Source organism: Bos javanicus, chromosome 24 (assembly GCF_032452875.1).
Source record: "Bos javanicus breed banteng chromosome 24, ARS-OSU_banteng_1.0, whole genome shotgun sequence".
Classification (NCBI taxonomy): Eukaryota; Metazoa; Chordata; class Mammalia; order Artiodactyla; family Bovidae; genus Bos; species Bos javanicus.
In genome coordinates, this window is record NC_083891.1 from 30,629,753 (window position 1) to 30,655,866 (window position 26,114).

Here is a 26,114-nt window from a genome sequence, read left to right on the forward strand (position 1 = left end):
ATGCAATATGATTCCCTAACATGAATGGGAATTTATATAATGCAATGATTCTGTAACATTCACTAACATCTACATCTTATCACATAATTATCATTCATTGTTATTGAAGTATAGTTGAGGTACAATATTATATAAGTCTTAGGCTTACAATATATTGATTCCCAACTTTTAAATATTATACTCCATTAATAACTATTTTTAAATATTGTCTGTTTTCCCTGTGTTGTACAATATATCCATGTAGCTTACTTACTTTATACATGGTAGTTTGTATCTCTTAAATCTTCTACCACTATCCATGCCCCTTCCCTTTAGATTCTTATTTTATATGTGATTATAAACAAAAGTCTGCTAACCTATCTTCTCAACCCATAGCAAACAAGAAAAGGAAGGAGTAGCTATCACTGATACAGAAATAGAGAAAATGACTGGTTAAGCACCTAGAATCAAATTAGGGGAGCACAGAACACAGCGGGTTGGGAAAGACTGGCAAAGATGATATTACCACAGAATACAATGAACCCTTTTATCAGGATGAGCCTGATTCATGAAGACATTACTATACTACATTCTGTATTTTCTGTTTAACCAAAGAAAGATGCCCATAAAAATATTTTTTTTTAACTCTGACACACACAGGATAAGCTTTAGATATCTAGAAAGATAATCATGTATGTAAAATAAATCACCTTTTAACAATGCCAAGTTAGGGGGTGGTCCTAAGATGGCAGAGGAATAGGATGGGGAGACCACCTTCTCCCCCACAAATTCATGGAAAGAACATTTGAACTCTGAGTAAATTTCACAAAACAACTTCTGAATGCTGGCAGAAGACATCAGGCACCCAGAAAGGCAGCCCATTGTCTTTGAAAGGAGGTAGGGAAAAAAACATAAAAGATAAAAAGAGAGACAAAAGGGAGGGACGGAGACCCATCCCAGGAAGGCAGTCTTAAAAAAGAGAGAAGTTTCCAAACACCAGGAAACACTCTCACTGGCGAATCTGTGGCGAGCCTTGGAACCTCAGAGGGCAACATAACCGGGAGGAAAAATAAATAAATAATTAAAACACACAGATTATGTGCCTAAGGCAACCCCCAGCAGAGAAGCGGTGCAGAAGCCTGCATCCGCCACTAGCAAGCGGGGGCTGGGCAGGGAGGCGCCGTCTGCATTGCTTAGAGTAAGGACCGGGCCTAAATGGCCCGAGGGCAATCTGAGGGAACTAACTCGAGAGAGAAAACCAGACTGTGGGATAGCTAAACCGTGAAAAGCCCTAATCTAAAACACTGCCAGGCCCGCTCACAGGACTGAGCAGAGCTAGGTGGCTGTGGACAGGCCCATCCCCCGCCGGAGACAGGCAGGCGAGGGCAGCCAGAGCCGGAAGAGGGCAATCAGGCGAGGGCAGCCAGAGCCGGAAGGGGGCAATCGCAGCCCCAGAGAGGCATCATCTACCAAACTGCAAGGAGGCTTCGTTGCTAACCAAGACTCCTTGAGATTCTGGAAGGTCAACATCCGTCGGGAGGGTCGCAGCCAGAGATCAGCTCCCCAGAGGAGACACAGGGCACACCTGAAAAGGTGCGCTCATTGTACACCCAGAAAACTGAGCACCTGGGACAGGGGAGGCAGTAAGTCCCAGCTCACCAAGTACCTGGTCACCTGAGCCGCTTGGACCAGGGAAGGGCACAAAACGCAGGGCCAATCAAGTCTGCGCCTTTGTGGCATACCCGAGAACCTGAACCTGAGCAGCTTTGACCTGGGAAGTGCACTCAACCCAGGACCTGCCTCAGACAGTTCCTGGCAGAGCAACCTAGAGCCTGAGCAGTGTAGAATGGGAAAGCACACACGCCCTGAGTTGGGACATACCCAATGTGGCCGAGACACTGGGAGCACTCCCCACAGACACCAGGGATATTTGTCTGCAGTGTTCCTCCCTCCCCACAGCACGACTGAACAAGTGAGCCTAAAAAAAGAGACACCACCGCCCCCTTGTGTCAGGGTGGAAATTAGATACTGAAGAGGCCAGCAAACAGAAGCTAAAATAAACAGAGGGAACCGCTTTGGAAGTGACAGTTGCAATAGATTAAAACCCTGCAGTTAGCATGGACTACCTAGGAATGGGCATATAGATATTGAGAAGTGTAAGCCAGCTCAAGGAACTATCTGAATATGAACTGACCCTACACTGTCCACAACACCACCAGAGAAAGTCCTAGATATATTTTTACTATTATCATTTTTTAAATTAAAAAAAATTTTTAATTTTTAAGTCCTCTATTACACCTTTAATTTTAATTTTTATAACCTACTATTACTTTGCAAAAAAAAAAAAAAGGACCCTATTTTTAAAGCAAACTTCATATATATATATTTTATAATTTTTGTGACTTTGTTCTTTTCTTTAATATTGTATTTTTCAGAATCTAACCTCTACTCTAGATTTTTAATCTTTGCTTTTTGGTATTTGTTATCAATTTTGTACCTTTAAGAACCCAATCTTCAGTTACCATTTTTACTTGGGAACGAGATTACTGGCTTGACTGCTCTCTCCCTCTTTGGACTCTCCTTTTTCTCCACCAGGTCGCCTCTATCTCCTCTCTCCCCCTTCTCTTCTCTACCCAACTCTGTGAATCTCTTTGTGTGTTCCAGACGCTGGAGAATACTTAGGGAACTGATTACTGGCTGGATATGTCTCACTCCTTTTGATTCCCCCTTTTATCCTCCTGGCCACCTCTGTCTCCTTCCTTCCTCTTCTCTTCTCTGTATAACTCCATGAACATCTCTGAGGGATCCAGGCTGTGGAGCGCACATAGGGAAGTGATTACTGGTTAGCTTGCTCTCTCCCCTTCTGATTCCCCCTGTTCTTCTCCTGGTCACTTCTATCTCCCTCCTCCCTATTCTCTTCTCCATGTAACTCTGTGTACCTCTCTGGGTGTCCCTTACTGTGGAGAAACTTTACATCATTAACCTTGTATATGGAGAAGTCTTCAGGCTACTGTAAGAATATGACTGAAAACCAGAGGCAGGAGACTTAAGTCCAAATCCTGAGAACACCACCGAACTCCTTACTCCAGGGAACATTAATTGATAGGAGCTCATCAAACGCCTCCATACCTACACTGAAACCAAGCACCACCCAAGGGCCAAGAAGTTCCAGAGAAAGACATACCACGCAAATTCTCCAGAAACACAGGAACACATCACTGAGCTCCAATATACAGGCTGCCCAAAGTTACTCCAAACCCATTGACATCTTATAACTCATTACTGGATACTTCATTGCACTCCAGAGAGAAGAAATCCAGCTCGACCCACCAGAACACCGACACAAGCTTCCCTAACCAGGAAACCTTGACAAGCCACATGTCCAACCCCAACCACAGTGAGGAACCTCCACAATAAAGAGGAACCACAAACTACCAGAATATGGAAAGGCCACCCAAACGCAGCAGTATAAACAAGATGAAGAAAGAGAGAAATACCCAGCAGGTAAAGGAACAGGATAAATGCCCACCAAACCAAACAAAAGAGGAAGAGATAGGGAATCTACCTGATAAAGAATTCCAAATAATGATAGTGAAAATGATCCAAAATCTTGAAAACAAAATGGAGTTACAGATAAATAGGCAGGAGACAAAGATCGAGAAGATGCAAGAAAGGTTTAACGAGGACCTAGAAGAAATAAAAGAGAGTCAATATATAATGAATAATGCAATAAATGAGATCAAAAACACTCTGGAGGGAACCAACAGTAGAATAATGGAGGCAGAAGATAGGATTAGTGACACAGAAGATAGAATGGTAGAAATAAATGAAACAGAGAGAAAAAAAAAAGAATTAAAAGAAATGAGGACAACCTCAGAGACCTCTGGGACAATGCTAAATGCCCCAACATTCGAATCATAGGAGTCCCAGAAGATGAAGACAAAAAGAAAGACCATGAGAAAATACTTGAGGAGATAATAGCTGAAAACTTCCCTAAAATGGGGAAGGAAATAATCACCCAAGTCCAAGAAACCCAGAGAGTCCCAAATAGGATAAACCCAAGGTGAAACACCCCAAGACACATATTAATCAAATTAACAAAGATCAAACACAAAGAACAAATATTAAATGCAGCAAGGGAAAAACAACAAATAAAACACAAGGGGATTCCCATAAGATAACAGCTGATCTTTCAATATAAACTCTTCAGGCCAGGAGGGAATGGCAAGACATACTTAAAGTGATGAAATAAAATAACCTACAGCCCAGATTACTGTACCCAGCAAGGATCTCATTCAAATATGAAAGAGAAATCAAAAGCTTTACAGATAAGAAAAAGCTGAGAGAATTCACCACCACCAAACCAGCTCTCCAACTCTCCAGCTAAAGGACCTTCTCTAGACAGGAAACACAGAAAGGGTGTATAAACTTGAACCCAAAACAATAAAGTAAATGGCAACAGGATCATACTTATCAATAATTACCTTAAATGTAAATGGCTTAAATGCCCCAACCAAAAGACAAAGACTGGCTGAATGGATAAAAAAAACACGACCCCTATATATGTTGTCTACAAGAGACCTACCTCAAAACAGGGGACACATACAGACTGGAAGTGAAGGGCTGGAAAAAGATATTCCACGCAAATAGAGACCAAAAGAAAGCAGGGGTAGCAATACTCATATCAGATAAAATAGACTTTAAAACAAAGGCGGTGAAAAGAGACAAAAGAAGGACACTACATAATGATCAAAGGATCAATCCAAGAAGAAGACATAACAATTATAAATATATCTGCACCCAACATAGGAGCACTGCAATATGTAAGACAAATGCTAACAAGTATGAAAGGGGAAATTAACAATAACACAATAATAGTGGAAGACTTTAATACCCCACTCACACCTATGGATAGATCAACTAAACAGAAAATTAACAAGGAAACACAAACTTTAAATGATACAATAGACCAGTTAGACCTAATTGATATCTATAGGACATTTCACCCCAAAACAATGAATTTCACCTTTTTCTCAAGTGCACATGGAACCTTCTCCAGGATAGATCACATCCTGGGTCATAAATCTAGCCTTGATAAATTCAAAAAATTGAAATCATTCCAAGCATCTTTTCTGACCACAATGCAGTAAGATTAGATGTCAATGACAGGAGACAAAAACTATTAAAAATTCCAACATATGGAGGCTGAACAACACGCTGCTGAATAACCAACAAATTACAGAAGAAATCAAAAAAGAAATCAAAATATGCATAGGAACGAATGAAAATGAAAACACAACAACCCAAAACCTGTGGGATACTGTAAAAGCAGTGCTAAGGTGCCGGGAGCCGGTGAGGCATTCCGCTTGTGACAAAGGTCATGAGGAAGGAGGCTCGGCATACGCAAAGGCGGGATGGAGCCTCAGGAGTCCGCCCGAATATTCTCGAGCATTTTCCCCCAAAAAACCAGAGTCTGCCTACTTTATTGCTTTGTGCTCTCACCTCTGACTTTACTGGGGGCTGTCCCCTACCACCATCTCGCTCTCTCTGTCAAAGAGTTAACTTACAGCTCCAATTAATAAAGTTCCTGGGCAATTAGGAGTGTTTAAATCCAAACCCTTCAGATGGCTCTCTAACTCGCCTGACAAGTTTACCCGGACTCCTACAGCTATGCATACGATTGTTTACAGTCTCCCAGAGGCAAGCTTAAGATATTCTTAAGAGGAAGCTTAAGATATTCAAATAGCTTAGAGCCTCTCAGAGAGTTAGAAACTGTCAGAATAAACTAGTAAAGGATTTCATTGATGAGTCAATGCTTGTTGCCAAGTTTTCACATCCCGTGAATTGTATCCTTGAATATGTATTGATTAATAGTTGGTATGTAGAAAAAATAAGTAGTGGCCTTGGTGTTAGTAACTTTAGACCCTTAAGGTAATAAATTCTTTCCTTTGTTGTAAACCCATTACACATCCACCCTATAGGAATGCAATTTTATCTTCGGAAGATGGCGCAAAACCTTAAAATAATTACTCTTAGAGAAAATAAGTCTTTGTTGATAAGTCCTTGTCAAGAGTCATAAAATGTTAATAGGCCTTCTGGCCAGAAGATGATGTAAATCACCTAAACCATTTGTATACGATAAATTTGCAGGAAAGAAACCCTGGTTTTTGATAAGAATCAAAGACTGCTGACTTTGCATCCCCTATTATCCTCTATGTGTAACTTAGGGTATAAAAGCCCCTGTTAAAAATAAAGCTTATGGGCCTTGCTCACCAACGCTTGGTCTCTCCATGTCATTCTTTCCTTTAACTTCCGGCTGAAGTCTCCATCTGGAGCGTGGATATCCTCTGCGACCACTTATTTGCCTGGGCTTCTAAGACCCACTCGAGAAGGTGTCTAAGGTGGGGCACCTTCCGCTATTCGAGAGGGCGCCTGCGGCCTCCATGGTCAGAGCTAACCTGGTGTCACGGGTTATATTGATTTTCCGCGTAAACCAAGCTACTCAGCCTCTTTTCTCCACTGAATTTTCCTACTGAGCTATCCTCATTCTATTACTCTTTATATCTCTAATTACCATTTGAATAGGTTGCCGACGCCGTCTCCCCTTCGAATACCCTGGATCAGCCGGGGCTGGTCCCCGGCACTAAGGGGAAGGTTCATAGCAATACGGGCATACCTCAAGAAACAAGAAAAAAGTCAAATAAATAACCTAACTCGACACCTAGAGCAACTAAAAGAGGAAGAAATGAAGAACCCCAGGGTTAGTAGAAGGAAAGAAATCTTAAAAATTAGGGCAGAAATAAATGCAAAAGAAACAAAAGAGACCATAGCAAAAATCAACAAAGTCAAAAGCTGGTTCTTTGAGAAGTTGAAGAAAATTGACAAACCATTAGCTAGACTCATCAAGAAACAAAGGGAGAAAAATCAAATCAACAAAATTAGAAATGAAAATGGAGAGATCACAACAGACAACACAGAAATACAAAGGATCATAAGAGACTACTATCAGCAACTATATGCCAATAAAATGGACAACGTGGAAGAAATGGACAAATTCTTAGAAAAGTACAACTTTCCAAAACTGAACCAGGAAGAAATGGAAAATCTTAACAGACCCATCACAAGCACGGAAATTGAAATTGTAATCAGAAATCTTCCAGCAAACAAAAGCCCAGGTCCAGACGGCTTCACAGCTGAATTCTACCAAAAATTTAGAGAAAAGCTAACACCTATCCTACTCAAACACTTCCAGAAAATTGCAGAGGAAGGTAAACTTCCAAACTTATTTTATGAGGCCACCATCACCCTAATACCAAAACCTGACAAAGATGCCACAAAAAAATAAAACTACAGAACAATATCACTGATGAACATAGATGCAAAAATCCTCAACAAAATTCTAGCAAACAGAATCCAACAACACATTAAAAAGATCATACATCATGACCAAGTGGGCTTTATCCCAGGGTTGCAAGGATTCTTCAATGTCTGCAAATCAATCAATGTAATACACCACATTAACAAATTGAAAAATAAAAGCCATATGATTATCTCAATAGATGCAGAGAAAGCCTTTGACAAAATTCAACATCCATTTATGATAAAAACCCGCCAGAAAGCAGGAATAAAAGGAACATGCCTCAACATAATAAAAGCTATATATGACAAACCCACAGCAAACATTATCCTCAATGGTGAAAAGCCAAAAGCATTCCCCCTAAAGTCAGTAACAAGACAAGGGTGCCCACTCTCACCACTACTATTCAACATAGTTTTGGAAGTTTTGGCCACAGCAATCAGAGCAGAAAAAGAAATAAAAGGAATCCAGATTGGAAAAGAAGAAGTAAAACTCTCACTGTTGGCAGATGACATGATCCTCTATATAGAAAATCCTAAAGACTCCACCAGAAAATTACTAGAGCTAATTAATGAATATAGTAATGCTGCAGGATATAAAATCAACACACAGAAATCCCTTGCATTCCTATACACTAACAATGAGAAAACAGAAAGAGAAATTAAGGAAACAATTCCATTCACCATTGCAACGAAAAGAATAAAATACTTAGGAATATATCTACAAAAGACCTATATATAGAAAACTATAAAACACTAGTGAAAGAAATCAAAGAGGACACTAATAGATGGAGAAATATACCATGTTCATGGATCAGAAGAATCAATATAGTGAAAATGAGTATACTACCCAAAGCAATCTATAGATTCAATGCAATCCCTATCAAGCTACCAACAGTATTTTTCACAGAACTAGATCAAATATTTTCACAATTTGTATGGAAATACAAAAAACCTCGAATAGCCAAAGCAATCTTGAGAAAGAAGAATGGAACTGGAGGAATCAACCTGTCTGACTTCAGGCTCTACTACAAAGCCACAGTCATCAAGACAGTATGGTACTGGCACAAAGACAGAACAAAACAGAAAGCCCAAAGATAAATCCACGCACCTATGGTCCACTTATCTTCAACAAAGGAGGCAAGAATATACAATGGAGAAAAGATAATCTCTTTAACAAGTGGTGCTGGGAAAACTGGTCAACCACTTGTAAAAAAATGAAACTAGAACACTTTCTAACACCATACCCAAAAATAAACTCAAAATGGATTAAAGATCTAAATGTAAGGCCAGAAAATATAAAAATCCTAGAGGCAGACAGGCAAAATACACTCTGACATAAATCACAGGAGGATCCTCTATGACCCACCTCCCAGAATACTGGAAATAAAAGCAAAAATAAACAAATGGGACCTAATTAATATTAAAAGCTGCTGCACAACAAAGAAAACTATAAGCAAGGTGAAAAGACAGCCTTCAGAATGGGAGAAAATAATAGCAAATGAAGCAACTGACAAAGGATTAATCTCAAAAACATACAAGCAACTCCTGCAGCTCAATTCCAGAAAAATAAATGACCCAATCAAAAAATGGGCCAAAGAACTAAACAGACATTTCTCTAAAGAAGACATAGAGATGGCTAACAAACACATGAAAAGATGCTCAGCATCACTCATTATTAGAGAAATGGAAATCAAAACCACTGTGAGGTACCATTTCACGCCAGTCAGAATGGCTGCGATCCAAAAGTCTACAAGCAATAGACAATGGAGAGGGTGTAGAGAAAAGGGAACCCTCTTACACTGTTGGTGGGAATGCAAACTAGTACAGCCACTATGGAGAACAGTGTGGAGATTCCTTAAAAAACTGGAAATAGAACTGCCATATGACCCAGCAATCCCACTGCTGGGCATACACACCGAGGAAACCAGAATTGAAAGAGACACATGTACCCCAGTGTTCATCGCAGCACTATTTATAATAGCCAGGACGTGGACCTAGATGTCCATCAGCAGATGAATGGATAAGAAAGCTGTGGTACACATACACAATGGAGTATTACTCAGCCATTAAAAAGAATACATTTGAATCAGTTCTAATGAGATGGATGAAACTGGAGCCTATTATACAGAGTGAAGTAAGCCAGAAAGAAAAACACCAATAGAGTATACTAACGCATATATATGGAATTTAGAAAGATGGTAACGATAAACCTGTATGAGAGACAGCAAAAGAGACACAGATGTATAGAACAGTCTTTTGGACTCTGTGGGAGAGGGCGAGGGTGGGATGGTTTGGGAGAATGGCATTGAAACATGTATATTATCATATGTGAAACAGATCGCCAGTCCAGGTTCGATGCATGATACAGGATGCTCGGGGCTGGTGCACTGGAATGACCCAGAAGGATGGGATCGGGAACACAGGTACACCCGTGGCAGATTCATGTCCATGTATAGCAAAACCAATACAATATTGTAAAGTAAAAAAAAAAAAAAAAAGCCAAGTTAATGAAATATTACAGTAGATTTCTAATTTTTTAAAGATAACTCCTATATGATATAGATAAAAATGAATACTGTAAACTGTAGTGTTAATGTCTTACCACAAATTAAAATTGAAATAGAATGGTTATTTTCTTCCCATTTAGAGATGCAAATAGCCCTTTGAACATTCCCTTGAGGACAACAAAATATGAGTATGAAGATTAAATTTTTAATTTTACCAAATGACAAAACCAAACATCTTGATAAAATTAACATGTTCAAGGAAAGTAGCTTAATTCAAACAGTTGAGCAGAATGATCTTTTATATTGTTTTTACTGGCAAATACATACACACTTATATGAAGATAATTGCTAGAAAACTAAGAAGGATGAAGAAAACATTAATGTATACTACCGGCATGGTACAGATTTTGACGGTTTGCGTATTTGCTGGTACAGCTGGCCTTGAAGTTATGTTACTTGTGGTCTCAGTTCTTGTTACAGCTTGCTGAGGAGATACCAACATCAGCTGACCACTGTTACTTTTGATCAAAACGGTTCCTATAGTTAACAGAAAACAAAATGTGAGCTAATAAATGAAGCATAATCTTCACGTTTTTTGTTCTCTCATTTCTTTCAATGCTGTAAAATGCTTTGATTAAGTGAATAGTTAGGAAATACTGAATTCCATGTCTACTAATTACAATATATAATACAGAAAAATGTTGTTACTCAAAGCTATTTAAAATATTAAAAGTCTAAATGTATGGATGAGATATTCCTGAAAAACGCAAAACACTTTCCTCATGACATCAAACTATTTATAAAGCTACAGTTAAGACAGTATGGTAACAGTACAAGACAGTACAAACTGACCAATGGAATCAGATCAGGTCAGATCAGATCAGTTACTCAGTCGTGTCTGACTCTTTGCGACCCCATGAATCACAGCACACCAGGCCTCCCTGTCCATCACCAACTCCCGGAGTTCACTCAGACTCATGTCCATCGAGTCAGTGATGCCATCCAGCCTTATCATCCTCTGTCGTTCCCTTCTCCTCTTGCCCCCAATCCTTCTCAGCATCAGAGTCTTTTCCAATGAGTCAACTCTTTGCATGAGGTGGCCAAAGTACTGGAGTTTCAGCTTTAGCATCATTCCTTCCAAAGAAATCCCAGGGCTGATCTCCTTCAGAATGGACTGGTTGGATGTTCTTGTAGTCAAAGGGACTCTCAAGAGTTTTCTCCAACACCACAGTTCAAAAGCATCAATTCTTTGGCGCTCAGTTTCCTTCACAGTCCAACTCTCACATCCATACATGACCACTGGAAAAACCATAGCCTTGACTAGACGAACTTTTGTTGGCAAAGTAATGTCTCTGCTTTTGAATATGCTATCTAGGTTGGTCATAACTTTCCTCCAAGGAGTAAGCGTCCTTCAATTTCATGGCTGCAATCACCATCTGGAGTGATTTTGGAGCCCAACAAAATAAAGTTTGCCACTGTTTCCACTGTTTTCCATCTATTTCCCATGAAGTGATGGGACCAGATGCCATGATCTTAGTTTTCTGAATGTTGAGCTTTAAGTCAACTTTTTCACTCTCCTCTTTCACTTTCATCAAGAGGCTTTTGAGTTCCTCTTCACTTTCTGCCATAAGGGTGGTGTCATCTGCATATCTGAGGTTATTGATATTTCTCCTGGCAATCTTGATTCCAGCTTGTGCTTCTTCTAGTCCAGCGTTTCTCATGATGTACTCTGCATATAAGTTAAATAAGCAGGGTGACAATATACAGTACTCCTTTTCCTATTTGGAACCAGTCTGTTGTTCCATGTCCAGTTCTAACTGTTGCTTCCTGACATGCATACAGATTTCTCAACAGGCAGATCAGGTGGTCTGGTATTTCCATCTCTTTCAGAATTTTCCACAGTTTATTGTGATCCACACAGTCAAAGGCTTTGGCATAGTCAATAAAGCAGAAATAGATGTTTTTCTGGAACTCTCTTGCTTTTTCCATGATCCAGCAGATGTTGCCAATTTGATCTCTGGTTCCTCTGCTTTTTCTAAAACCAGCTTGAACATCAGGAAGTTCACGGTTCACGTATTGCTAAAGCCTGGCTTGGAGAATTTTAAGCATTACTTTACTAGCGTGTGAGATGAGTGCAATTGTGCTGTAGTTTGAGCATTCTTTGGCATTGCCTTTCTTTGGGATTGGAATGAAAACTGACCTTTTCCAGTCCTGTGGCCACTGCTGAGTTTTCCAAATTTGCTGGCATATTGAGTGCAGCACTTTCACAGCATCATCTTTCAGGATTTGGAATAGCTCAACTGGAATTCTATCACCTCCACTAGCTTTGTTCGTAGTGATGCTTTCTAAGGCCCAGTTGACTTCACATTCCAGGATGTCTGGCTCTAGGTGAGTGATCACACCATCGTGATTATCTGGGTCGTGAAGATCTTTTTGTACAATTCTTCTGTGTATTCTTGCCATCTCTTCTTAATATCTTCTGCTTCTGTTAGGTCCCTACCATTTCTGTCCTTTATCGAGCCCATCTTTGCAAGAAATGTTCCTTTGGTATCTCTGATTTTCTTGAAGAGATCCCTAGTCTTTCCCATTCTGTTGTTTTTCTCTATTTCTTTGCATTGATCGCTGAAGAAGGCTTTCTTATCTCTTCTTGCTATTCTTTGGAACTCTGCATTCAGATGTTTATATCTTTCCTTTTCTCCTTTGCTTTTGACCAATGGAATAGAAAATCCCAAATAGCCTCCAGATATGTCATATGAAATTCTTCTAAGAGTACTGCAGATCAGTGAGAAAAAGAGCTACTATATAATTAGTTACTTAAATGGAAAAGATGAAATGTTCCACACCATGCACAAAAACCCAAGGACATTAAGGATACAAGAATAAAAACTTTTAACCTCTTAAACAATGTAGAAAACTGTCATTCTGAACTTGGAACAGGGAAGGATTTCTTAACTAAATAAACTTGATACATACCACTATATTTTTAAAACTTTTGCTTAGCCAAAGATACCATGAGGTAAAAAGACAAAGCACAAAATAGGAAAGAAAAATTTAGTTCACATATATTCAAAGAATGAACATCCAAAATGCACAAAAGAAACACAGATACCAATGACAGGGAAAGGTAAATTAAGACCACAGTGAGATATCACTTTATGTCTACCTAGGCAGACAAAAATTAAGAAGTTCATTGACAATATTAAGTGTTACAGAGATGTATAGCAACAAAAACTCTTAAAATCTTAAAGCTGGTAGTATAGTTTGGTACAACTGCTTCATTTAACTCTACACGACTGTGCCAAACTGGTTCCCATTTGCATACCCTCTAACCCAGTATTTCTATTGTAAGAAATTCTTGTCTACGTAAGTAGTAGGCACAAGCAAGAACAGTCATAGCTGGAGTTCCATTCCTGGACACGAAGAGCTCCATAAAGCCATTCCCCAGCAAAACAAGCATAACTGGTAAAAATTATTTTTAAAAATAACTATTTAAAGTCTTCAGAAATTGCCCAAAGGCATACAGAAAATGACTAGACAATTTATTAAAAAGAATCTACTAAAACTCAGTAAGAACAACAAGAATCTGTGGCATCTGAACCATGACCCACCCCTCTGCCTTCTCAGTTCAGGCAATGTGGCCAACGGAGGGTGTCCCTCTCTCCCAAGCTTCCAGTTGAGGGCTATGCTACTTTTCAGGGACAGCATCTTGCATCTCTGCCACCTCAAGCTGAATACAGAAGAAAATAAACTGGAGACAAGTGCATCCAAGGGTTTCCAGGCTTCTTGTTTTACTCATCCCTACTCATAAAGGGAAGACTCGACTGAGAATACTTGGGCCGCCATCACCCTCACCCCAGCTCTTTCATGGGGTGGGAGTTCCATGATGGAAGAGATAAGCAGAGCAGACTAAAGGTCACCACCCAAGCCCAGTTCTCCACTTCTAAAGCAGAGACATCACTCAGAAAGAAGCATGCCACTGTCCTGAGTACCTGCTCCAAACATCTCCCAAGAGAAACTGACTTTATTTCAGAGTGTGGGAAAGGTCAAACTAAGGGCATTCTCAAATACAATGAACAATTAAAAGAAAGGGTTCTGATATCTTCCTAAAAGATACAAGCTATGCTAAGTCACAGGTCTATCTCTGGTCTACCACAGAGAACAAGATAAAGAAACAACTAAGAAGGGTCCTACTGGGGTTAGAACCTCAATGACCTCAGAAACTACTTCCCGTAGATGAGTCCATATTTAACTGAATTAGACTATGAAGCTAGTTAGGCCTCAGGGTGCTGTTGAAAACAAGAAGGTACTGGCAGCGAGTGGAGTCTAGGCATGATACCAGCAGAGGCAGAAAGCTTAACAGAGCTATCAGAGAAAGAAACAATCGAAAAGAGCCCTGCTGAAACCTCTGTTATCCCAGGGAGGCTGTGCTTATGCCTTAAGCTATATCCTCTGAGGGAAACAGATTTCATTAAAATAGTTCAGCCAGACACTTAAAAAACAAACAACAATAATCCACTCAAGGGAGTAAAAAGTCACTCTGTTAACTTTTAAAAAATATTCATTTATTCGCCTGTGCTGAGTCTTAGTTGCGGCATGTGGAATCTAGTTCCCTGATCAGGGATTGAACTTGGGCCCCCTGCATTGGAAGCATGGAGCTTTAGCCACTGAAAGTGTCAATATATTAGTTTTAATTTAAAAATTATAGGACATGCAAAGAAAAAAGAATGACACATGGAGAAAGGCAGGCAACAGAAACCACCTGAGTGAAATCAGATGTTAGATTTAACAAAGACTTCAAAGTAACTGTTATAAATATGTCAAAAGACCAAGGGAAATCATGCTTAGAGAAGTAAAGGAAGATATGATGATGATGATTCTGTCATTAAGTAGAGAATACCATTAGAGAAACAGGTATTACCAAAAAAAAGAAATTCTGTAATTATAAGGTACAAAAACTCAAATAAAAATTTCACTAGAGAGGATCAAGAGCAAACTTGAATGAGCAGAAAGATAAGTCAGTGAACTTGAAGACGGTTCAATAGAGATTACGCAATCCAAAGAATGAAGAGAAAAAAGAATGAAGAAAAATGAACAGAGCTTCACAGAAACCTGGCACAGTGACAGGCACATCAACACAGGCCTAATGTGAATACCAGAAGGAGAGGAGGGACAGAAACGGGGAGGGAGGGAGAGAAAGGAGCCGAAAAATATCCAAAGACATAATGGCTAAAAACTTCCCAAATTTGGTGAAAAATAATCTAAACATCAAAGTAGCTCAACAAACTCTTAAGTTTTGAATTGGTCAAATGGTTCATTTGAGTTTTCATAAGATGGAAACACCTGAACAAACTTTTTGGTCAACCCAATAAGATAAATGCAAAGACACATCATGATAAAAATGTACAAAGATAAAACCTTGAGAACAATAAGAGAAAAATATACGAGAGAACTGCGTTAACAGGATTAACAGCTAACTTCTCATCAGAAACAATGGAGGCCAGACATCAGGAGTATGACATATTCCACTTGCTGGGGAAAAAGAAAAACAAAAATAATTATCAACCAACAATCAGATATTCATTGAAAACATCTTTCAAAGAAGGAGACAAAATAAAGACATCCTGGATTGGAGCTGACATATACACACTATTACACATAAAATAGATAACTAATGAGGACCTACTGTATAGCACAAGGAACTCTACTCAATACTTTGTAATGGCCTATATGGGAAACAATCTAGAAAAGGGTGGACATATGTGTAGGTATAACAGATTTACTCTGCTGTACACCTGAAACTTACACAACATTGCAAATCAACTATACCCCAATAAAAAGTTAAAAAAAAAAAAAAGACATCCTCAGATAAAAACATAGAGGACTGGGTGCTAGCATCAGACAGAAAACACTAAATTAAGTTCTTCAGACTGAAAACAGACTACAGAAAGTAAATCCCTGTATTTTAAGAGAAGGATAATTTAAAGTAATAGTTTTATAACCTTCTATCTAAAGACACTGGGAAAAAAACTAAACAAAAATGACAGCAAGCAGACGAAAGAAAATTAATAAAGATTAGAGCAGGGTCAGGAGAATCAAGAATAGAGAAACAACTGAGAAAAAAAAACCCAAAAGTTGGTTCTTTGAATAGATCAAAAAACTGATACATCTTGACCTAGATTAACCAAGAAAAAAAGTAGAAAAGGCTCAAATTGCTAAAATTAGGAATGAAAGAGGGGATATTACCACTAATCTTACGGAAAGAAGGATTCTAGTTGAATGCTATGACCAATTATAAACCAATAAATTAGATAAATTATATGAAATGGACAAATTCCTAGAAACATAATAAACTACTAAAACTAACTTAAGAAAATGGGCAACCTGAATAGACCTCTAACAAACAGACTGAATGAATAATCTAAAATTGTATCCACAAGATAAGCTCAGTTCCCCATGGCTTCACTGATGAATTCTATCAAATATCTGCTGCTGCTAAGTCGCTTCAGTCGTGTTGGACTCTGTGCGACCCCATAGACGGCAGCCCACCAGGCTCCCCCTGTCCCTGTCCCCATCTCCAGGCAAAACACTGGAGTGGGTTGCCATTTCCTTCTCCAATGTGTGAAAGTGAAAAGTGAAAGTGAAGTCGCTCAGTTGTGTCTGACTCTTAGCGACCCCATGGACTGCAGCCTACCAGGCTCCGCCATCCATGGAATTTTCCAGGCAAGAGTACTGGAGTGGGTTGCCATTTCCTTCTCCATATCAGGGCTTCCCTGGTGGCTCAGAGGTTAAAATGTCTGCCTGCAATGCGGGAGACCTGATTTGATCCCTGGGTTGGGAAGATCCCCTGGAGAAGGAAATGGCAACCCACTCCAGTGTTCTTGCCTGGAGAATCCCACAGATGGAAGAGCCTGGTGGGCTATAGTCCACGGGGTTGCAAATAGTCGGACACCACTGAGCAACTTCACTCACTCACTCACTCTCCATATCAAATATCTAAGGAAAAAAAAATGCTAGGTCTTCATAAATTATTCTAAAAAAAGAATAGAAAACATGTGTCAATTCATTCTGTAAGGTCTGTTTTACCCTCATATTAAAACCAAAATATCCTATGTATACCAATGCAAAAATTCTCAACAAAGTTACTAGCAAACTAAATTCAGCAACATATAAAAAGTGTTATACCCTTGATCAAGTGATACTTATCTCAATATGCAAGGTTGGTTTAAAACTCATAGCTAGCATCATACTTAACAGCGAAAGACTAAATTCTTTTACCCTAAGATCAGGATTCCTGAGATGAGGAACATGACAAGGATGCCTACAATCACTACCACTTAACATTATACTCAGAGTTCTAACCAGGGCAATGATACAGGAAAATAAAAGGCATCCAAAAGAGACAGTAAAACCATCTATTCACATATATCATGATCTTGTATATAAAAATCCAAACACCTATGAAAAAAAAACTATTAAAACTAATAAATGAGTTCAGCTAGGAAGCAGGATACAAGATCAATAAAGAAGAATCAACTGTATTTCTATACATTTCCAATGAGTAATTGTAAACAGAATTAAGAAAAAATTCCACCTACAATAAGATAAAAAATAATACACTTTAGGAATAAATTTAACCAAATAAGTACAAAAGCAATATCTGGAAACTATAAAATGTCATTTAAAGAAATTAAAGATCTAAAATAAATGGGAAGACATCTCATGTTTGTGGACTGAGAGACATACCTACTTTGCAAGATTGTTAAAGAGATCAAATGAGACAATACTTCTGAGCAAATTCATGAATTTTAAAGTTGTCAGTAGTAGTTGTTATTAATGCTGTAAGGGTAAATGTGAGTCAAAGTGACTTCACAGCCCTTGAAATCCAAACTATGGCTGGTACATATGGTGAGCACTGAAGGTGAAAGTTGCTCAGTTGTGTCAGATTCTTTGCAACCCAATGAACTATACAGTCCATGGAATTCTCCAGGCCAGAATACTGGAATGGGTAGCCATTCCCTTCTCCAGGGGATCTTCCCAACCCAGGGATCGAACCCAGTTCTCCCACAGCACGGGCAGATTCTTTACCAGATGAGTTACCGGGGCATTGGTGACCACTGAAGACAACTGCCAACACTTTCCATGGTGTCCCGGAGTACTGGGACAACCTTGGGAGCAGATGATCATGTAATATCCCTCTGATAAAGCTGGGTGAAAACAAGAACCTCAAGTTTATCCAGATACTGATTCAGAATTCGAGAAAGATGCAAAACCCACACCATGTCTCAGCATGAAGGAGTTGATAAAAAAGGATGTGATCCATTTCACCAGCAACTTTTACAAACTTCTGTACAGTAAGACTATGGAAGCAGAATTTATGAAGCACAGTTCATAAAAGAACTGTGACATAAAAGAAGCAATCAAGTCCTTCCTCATCACTCTCAAATACATGATAGAAGAGGCACAGGATACCAAAAATACAAAGAGCCACAGTCTGGTCTGAATCCCACAAATTCATAAAAGAGAAAAGACTGAAGAGATTAGCAAAAATATTCCACGGAATAATCTTCAGGGCTTTGCTACAGTTTCTTTCATTTCCTCACAATGCCCCTCTTTTTGTTTCCAGCTCCTGCTCCCAAGAAAAACCTGTGGTACATATGTACATTTTTAAAAAATAGTTCAGTTTACAGAGGAAATTTTGAAGTAAAGAGAAAGCAAACACAAAGAATTCATTACCTTGGAAAAATCAGAGCTGACTCCTAGGTAATTTAAGTATCTTTGAGTAATCCTCTGCTAATCCTTGGCCTATAAAAGAACTAGTACAAGACTGATAAACTCTTTAAAACATTACTTTAATCAGTGTCCAAGTGTTATTTTAATCAGTGTTTCTATGTCATACCTCAGGTTATCAGTTATCTTATTGTGCACCCAAGAGAGTGCAAACTGAGTATGCTCTTCTGCTACACTTGAGCAGAAATTCCAAAAGCTGCTCCTCAAAGTACCATCCTACCTCCTAAGTAACTCCTAAAGACAATTTATCTCCTCTCTTTTGTGGATGTTTCTCCCACAGCATGGGCTTCCCTGGGGGCTCAGCAGGTAAAGAATCCGCCTGCAATGCGGGAGACCTGGGTACGATCCCTGGGTTGGGAAGATCCCCTGGAGGATGGCATGGCCACCCACTCCAGTATTCTTGTCTGGAGACTCCCATGAACAGAGGAGCCTGGTGGGCTGCAGTCCATGGGTTCGCTAAGAGCCGGACACGACTGAGTGACTAAGCACAGTACAGCACTCCCACGGCAAAACAAGTGTTAGCGTATTGCATACTTAAGCTGTGGTCCTGGCTTGCTGCTCTTTCGCTCTAGCAAGTTTCAGTTTTGGTTTCTCTGTGTAATAAAAAGATTAGGCTCTAAAATTCTATAAATCACCTTTTAACATTGCTACTCAGGAGGCATATTATACATGCACATCAAGTGGTAAGCACAGTGCTGTGGAAAGAGTTAAACAAAGCTGGATTCAATTTCCCTCTGATATCTAGGAGTTGTCTGGCACTGGACGAATTATTTACCCTTAGAGAACTTTTTCCTTATTTGCTATCTATTTTGACCAACAAACAAAATAATTTAAATGTATAAAAAGAGGCCAGTGATATAATATTGTATGTCAACTTTACCTCAATTTTCATAGCACAGTATGTTCTCAGTAAGTGATCGGGTCCCTCTCACCAGCAAGTTCCCACTTTTGAAAGTTTTCCTCTCAATACTTTTTGATCATTTCTAAACAAACTTCGGTGACTAGATAGGAATTTCGTTTTTAACATATCAGGAGTACTTCATCTAAACAAATTCATAACTACTTTATAAGAGGGTATGTAGGGTGACAATTTAGAACCAGCAGAAAATATATTCAGTGGAACTGCTTGACTGAAATGTACAGGAGCTGCCAGGACATCCTGGCACAGCAGAAAACCACATCAACGAGTCCGTGAGTCCCAGCATTCAGAAGGCCAGTACTGTCTTCCAGAGATGACTCCTAAGCCACAGAGGTTGGCTTATTTTCTTTTAAACCTCCAAGCGGACACAGTCCTAGGAACCAGTACAGATGAGGTGGATCGTACAGCCATAGAGTATGTGACTGGAAACCTAACTTACTGTGTGATACTGAGCAAAGTATTAGTGTATATTTTAGTATTCCTCTTGTAAGATTTTGTTTATTTTACCAATTTAGGGGAGACCTCAAAACTATATATGAGTAGCAATGTTGACTAAGAGCACTTTGTGAGCACACTTGGGTTTACTTTTTGTTGGAATTTGTAGACAGTGGGAAACTGACATCAGGTCTTTTGAGAAAGATAATTTTTCCAACAGCACAGTAACTCTGTATAGAAGTTAAGAAAGAAAAAAAGCAAGCCCTGCAGGGACTGGTTAGTAGAAAGCAATGTCCTACAAAAGACTATAGTCTCTGTCCACCTAGCTCCTGTGTTCTGTACAGGGTTAATTAATGATGATTCTCTTAATAGATGATGTCCTTCCAGAACATTAAAAAAAAAAAAAAAAAAGTATCCAATGGAGCACACAGTCTTAAGTATAAGTACCTCCTGTACCATACAAAACTAAAACACAAGTTCATCATAAGTTAAGAACTAATCTTTCCACAATGTTCCTGACGGAAACAGAACATTAGTTACAAAAGAGGCCTCCTCATTCTGCTAAGGGGAAACTGACATCATGTGAACCAAAAGGTTTCCATTTCTTTACCACCTTTGCTGGTCAGAGCTCCCACTGCTGCTAAGCAAAACACATAGAATACAATAAAATTACTAGCAGAATTTTTTTCCAAAGAGAAAATGTGCCTTTTCCTCCCACAGAAATTCCAAGTGACTTTCACTGGAGGCAAGAAAACAAGATAAAATACTTACACACCTTCCAGCATATTTACAATATGTAAGTCATCACAAAGCAAAAACTTTGCCTCAGTCAAGAAAAACAGCCCTACAGAGCAAACTTTAGTATAAAAAGTAGTCACAGGCTCATTAACTGCAGAAATTCACACATTGCTTCACAAATAACCTTCTGGCTCTGACCTGTCAACTCTGGCAGGTTACAATCATCACACCTCTTTCTAGTAAACTTATTTAGGCTTGCTTCAGTTTAAAATTCTCTTTCGGTCTTAACACATAAGAACCTTTTAAAAACACTTTTTTTTTTTTAAACACAGTAATCTAAGTATGTGGATATAAAAACTGATCTTTTCTCCATACGAAATAAAACTTGAGCGAATCTCTATCTTCCCGAATCTAAGAGCCAGTGCCTCAAAGGCCCTCTCGAACATGCTGCTCCAGCTTTTACTGTGGCCCCTTAGGTGAAAAATGCTTTCCTTAAATATGAAAAGAAAAACTATGCAGTAAGGACTCAAAGAGGTTATCTCCACTGTCAAGACAAATCACTGCCCCGCAAAGTCGAGACGTTGAAAGGTTCTCTGGGCTGAGTGTTTTGGAACTCCCAGAGACAAGGCGCGATCGGCTGCGACGTTTCCCCTGTCACAGCCGGCTGGCCCGCTAAAGCTATCAAGGTGAGCCACGTACCTGGAGGAAGCTGCAGATTAGCAGGCAATTGGATTGTGGTGGTGTTGGGGGCTTTCACGGCGACTATCTGAGGAGATGGTAGACGAGGGCCGTTGCTGAGTTTAGGAAGGGCACTGACAGGGGCCACTTTGGTCACCAGGGTCCCCACGGGGGACCGCAGCGGCTGGGACGCCGAGGACTCTACGCAGACACTGACAGGAGCCTTAGTCACGGCGCCCAAGGCCACCGGAGTGCTCTCCACCCGGACGGGCAGAGCCGCGGCGGGGGCCATGGTCACGGTCCCGGAGGCGCCCACACCGGCTGGGGGAGCGGCGCCGGCCGGCTCCGTGAGGCCCGCGGGCATCCCCCTAGGTGGATCAGCGGCAGCCGCGGCGCTGCCGTTCCGGGAGCAGAGGCGAGAGGAGGCTTGACAAGCGGCCGCCGACTCCGGTGCAGTTCCAGCTCCACAGCATCGCTAGGGAGAGGCGCCGGGGCCGCGACACAGGAGTCAGTGACCGACGCCGCGCTGGACAGCGGGACCCCGGCGTCCCGGACCTTCCTCCCGTCCGCGCGGCCCCGCCGGCTGCCACACCTGCTCGGCCGCTCGCCGCTTCCTCGGCGGCGCTCACACGTGCGCCGGCTCAACCCGGCGCCTCAGCCCCGGGACCAGAGGCAGCGGAGTCCGGCTGCGCGGCTCCCGGAAGGGCGTCACGTCGGCTCCCACCTCCCACCGAAACTCGCCGCGGCGGATCCCCCGCCAGAAATTTCAAACCTACGAACCCAGAGCGCCCCGAAGCCCCCTACGCGCGCTCCGCACGGCCCCGCCGCGCGGCCACGCCAGCCATGTTTATATAGCCACGCGGAGACCTCGCGCACGCGCATAGGGCGCCGCCGCCGCCCCGGGCTTCCCCCGGAATCCGGCCGCGTGATTGGCCGCAGACTGGAATCGCGCTCGTGACGTCACTAGGGACGGCTCCGGAGGGCGTTAGACTCTTCCCCGGAATCCGGAGGAAGGTGGGGCCAGTTGCCAAAAATCCACCACGTGGGAAGGGCCGACCGCACTTGGAAAACTGCGGTATCCGCGTTCTGCTTTCTCCTTGCAGTCTCCAGTTGCGTGTTCCTTGAGGAGCCAAGACTGTGTTTCCCACAAGCTTCTACTTTTTAAGGAAACGATGTGGAGGACCGATTTGGGAGAGCAGTAACAGTAAGAACTCAGTCACGCTTCCTCAGTGTTTTTCTGCGGGTTTAGCTCCAGAAGCATCGCTAGAATGAGCTTTACGTTTGACACTTCGGGGAAAAAAAAAACTTAATGTCCTTTTTTTTTTTTTTTTTTTTTAATGTTTAAGCGTGGCGTATAATTTTACAGTTGGTAAAATGTGTTTATTTTCGTATAATTAGAGTTGAACTGACCCAAGAAAAAAATATTTTTCTTCTCGGAGCTGCTCTACCTGACTCTATCACCTCTGCTGCTGCTAAGTCGCTTCAGTCGTGTCCGACTCTGTGCGACCCCATAGACAGCAGCCCACCAGGCTTCCCCGTCCCTGGGATTCTCCAGGCAAGAACACTGGAGTGGGTTGCCATTTCCTTCTCCAATGCAGGAAAGTGAAAAATGAAAGTGAAGTCGCTCAGTCGTGTCCGACTCTTCGCGACCCAATGGACTGCAGCCTACCAGGCTCCTCTGTCCATGGGATTTTCCAGGCAAGAGTACTGGAGTGGGGTGTCATTGCCTTCTTCCCTAAACGTATTTAAATTGTTTATGTGTCTGTCTGCTTCAAAACTGGGACAGTGTCTTTTGATTCCTGTATCGTCACATTCTAGTGTTTAGATTTTAAGTGCTGTGTTATTCTTTGAATAAATCAAAAGTGTGTGGTGAATGAATCAATAATACAATCAAATACGGAAAAACTTGCCCCTTAGATCTAATCAGAGAAGATGCCTTGATTTCAGGCTACTGTCCTCATAACTTTGTGTTTTTAGGAACCTGCTCTATACTGAATGAGATTATAAAAGGCATCCTGACCTTTGCAGCTTCCAGTTCTCACCCTCCTAGTCTGTTCCAGAGAATAGGATCTACTTCCAGTCCAAACACGTCAATCGCTGAGTTTGTCTTCTCCCGTTATCTCAACCAGTCCAAATCAAGAACCCTTCTTAAGACCCAAATCAATTGCACCCTTCCCCACTTTATGAAGGCTTACTTGATCACTTACCTTATAGGAAACTCCAAGTGGAGTTGAAGAGAGGAAAACCTGATTTATTGAGTACTTCTTGTGTTCTTGTCACAGATATTTACATTTCCTTCTTGCTTTCTTCCTTTCTTCTTCCTTTTTAAAACAAAAACAAAAAACTTCATTTTACTGGCTTGAAGTGAAGTCCCTCAGTCGAGTCCGACTCTGCGACCCTGTGGACTGTAGCCCACCAGGCTCCTCCGTCCATGGGATTCTCCAGTCAAGAATACTGGAGTGGGTTTGTACTGGCTTAAAAAAACTGCAAAGGAGTAATTTATCCATGAAGCTGGGGATCTAACCAGTCTGTTTGATCCCAAAGCACATCTCTTCCCACTGCTCCACTAGTGATTCTTGTATCCTCCACACACAACTCTTGGCAAAATACATTGCACTGAAAAGGTATTTAGTAAATATTTGCTAAGTAAATGAATTAAATGGAGCCTTGCAACATTTTCTGGAAAAGGAAATGGCAACCTACTTCAGTATTCTTCCCTGGGAAATCCCATGGGCAGAGGAGCCTGGTGGGCTACAGTCCATGGGGTTGGAAGAGTCGGACACAACTTAGTGACTAAACAACGACAATGCAACATTTTCAGGGAAGCAAAACCACCTAGTGGATATGAATTTTAGACCTGCTCTTTCCACAGTGGACAAATTGTTCAGCTGAAGAAAGAAAGTCTCAGAAGTTTGCTCTGCGAACTACCCTTTTCTAAAACTCCATTAAACCCCACCCCCAATTCACATACTGTATTTAGGTATGTAAATAACTTCTTTCAAGTTACAAAGAGACCTGACTGAGGAAGTATACTTTCTCTTTAAGGTGACCTTGGACATTTCTTTTTTAATTGTTTACATTTGCTTGGTAATTTGCTGCACTAATGGGAGCTTTAATTTTCTACTTAAAAATTTACTGCTCTTTACCCAGTTCTAGTAACTACAATACTTGTCCTGAATTTGGAGTTTAGCAATAATTGTGTTTATTACATTTCCTTTCTATAGAAATTTATCATAATAAAACAGTTCATATAGTGAGGCAAAATGCATTCTATGTAAGAAAAGAAAAATGTAGGGGGGAGATTGTATCTTGATTTTATTAGATACGACTGAGTGATTAACACTTTATTAGATTTAGCTGTTAAAGTATTTGTGAAATTAAAGATGTTCAAATTCAAATTAAAGATGAAAAAATCCTTGTTCATTTGCCTTAGTCCAGTGTACTAATTCCATTCATGAGGGTTCCACCTTCATGATTTAACACCTCCCCAAAGCCCCACCTTACTAATACTATCACCTTTGGGCATTAGGATTTCAAGATATGAGTTTTGGGGAGTTACACATATTCAGATCATGTGTGTATGTGCTCAGTCACTCAGTTCTATCCAACTCTTTACCACCCCATGGACTATAGGTTGCCAGACTCCTCTGTCCGTGGAATTCTCCAGGCAAGAATACTGGAGTGGGTTGCTGTTTCCTCCTCCAGGTGATCTTTCCAACCCAGGGATCAAACCCAGTTCTCTTGTGTCTCTTGATTTTGCAAGTGGATTGTTTACCAGTGCGCCACCTGGGAAGCCCTTGAATGTGAGTGAATGTTTAGTCACTCGGTCATGTCTGACTCTATAACCCATGGACTGCAGCCCACCAGGCTCTTCTGTCCATGGAATTCTCCAGGTAAGCATATTGGAGTGGGTTGCCCTTTCTTCTCCAGGGGAACTTCCTGACCCATGAATCGAACCCATGTCTCCTGCATTGCAGGCAGATTCTTTACCTGCCAAGCCATCAGGAAAGCCCTTAGCACCTTCTAAACGAGGGATTAAGTCATTTATTGTCCAGATATTCTCCTTATTAACTCAGGTGATAAAACTGAACAAATATAAAATCTATGTTCTGACTATTTTACTATTTTACATACTGCATACATGCTTAGTTACTCAGTTATGTCGAACCTTTTGCGATCCTATGGACTGTAGCCTGCCAGGCTCCTCTGTTCATGGGATTTTCCAGGCAAGAATACTGGAGTGGGTTGCCATTTCCTCCTCCAGAGGATCTTCCTAATCCAGGGATCATACCTGTCTCTCCTTCATTGGCAGGCAGATTTTTTACCGTTGAGCCATCTAGGAAGCCCTATAGTTATCCCCTGGAGTGGCAAATGGCTACCCAGTCCAGTATTCTTGCCTGGAAAATTCCAATGACAGAGTGGCTTGGCAGGCCACAAGTTCATGGGGTCACGAAGAGTCAGACATCACTGGGTGCACGCACGCGCGCACACACACACACACAGTTACCAAGTAGAAGGTGTCAATTATTGGCCATTTGATTTTCCAGGTACCTACAGTCTCCACAAAATGAGTAGAAGTTTATTACTCCTTAGGATTTAAATAGGAAACCGTCTTTATTTGTGAAATGAGATCAGCTGAAAAATCTGCCTAAGAAAACATAACTATTTGACTAAAATGGCTATGGCCTCACCTTCAAAGTGTGCCAGAAATG

At 40.9% G+C, this 26,114-nt stretch overlaps 1 protein-coding gene across 1 annotated transcript in view; it reads right to left on the reverse strand.

The window, feature by feature from the left end:
- Positions 1-22,302, reverse strand: part of TAF4B (TATA-box binding protein associated factor 4b) — a 112,048-nt gene extending 89,746 nt beyond the window's left edge. The window contains exons 1-2 of the mRNA XM_061399705.1: positions 21,424-22,302; positions 10,237-10,382 (exon numbers count right to left, since the gene is read on the reverse strand). Coding sequence (XP_061255689.1) covers positions 10,237-10,382; positions 21,424-21,766 — 489 coding nt within the window. The 5' untranslated portion in view covers positions 21,767-22,302. The remainder of the gene's footprint in view (positions 1-10,236; positions 10,383-21,423) is intronic.
- Between the last annotated feature and the right edge of the window lie 3,812 nt (positions 22,303-26,114).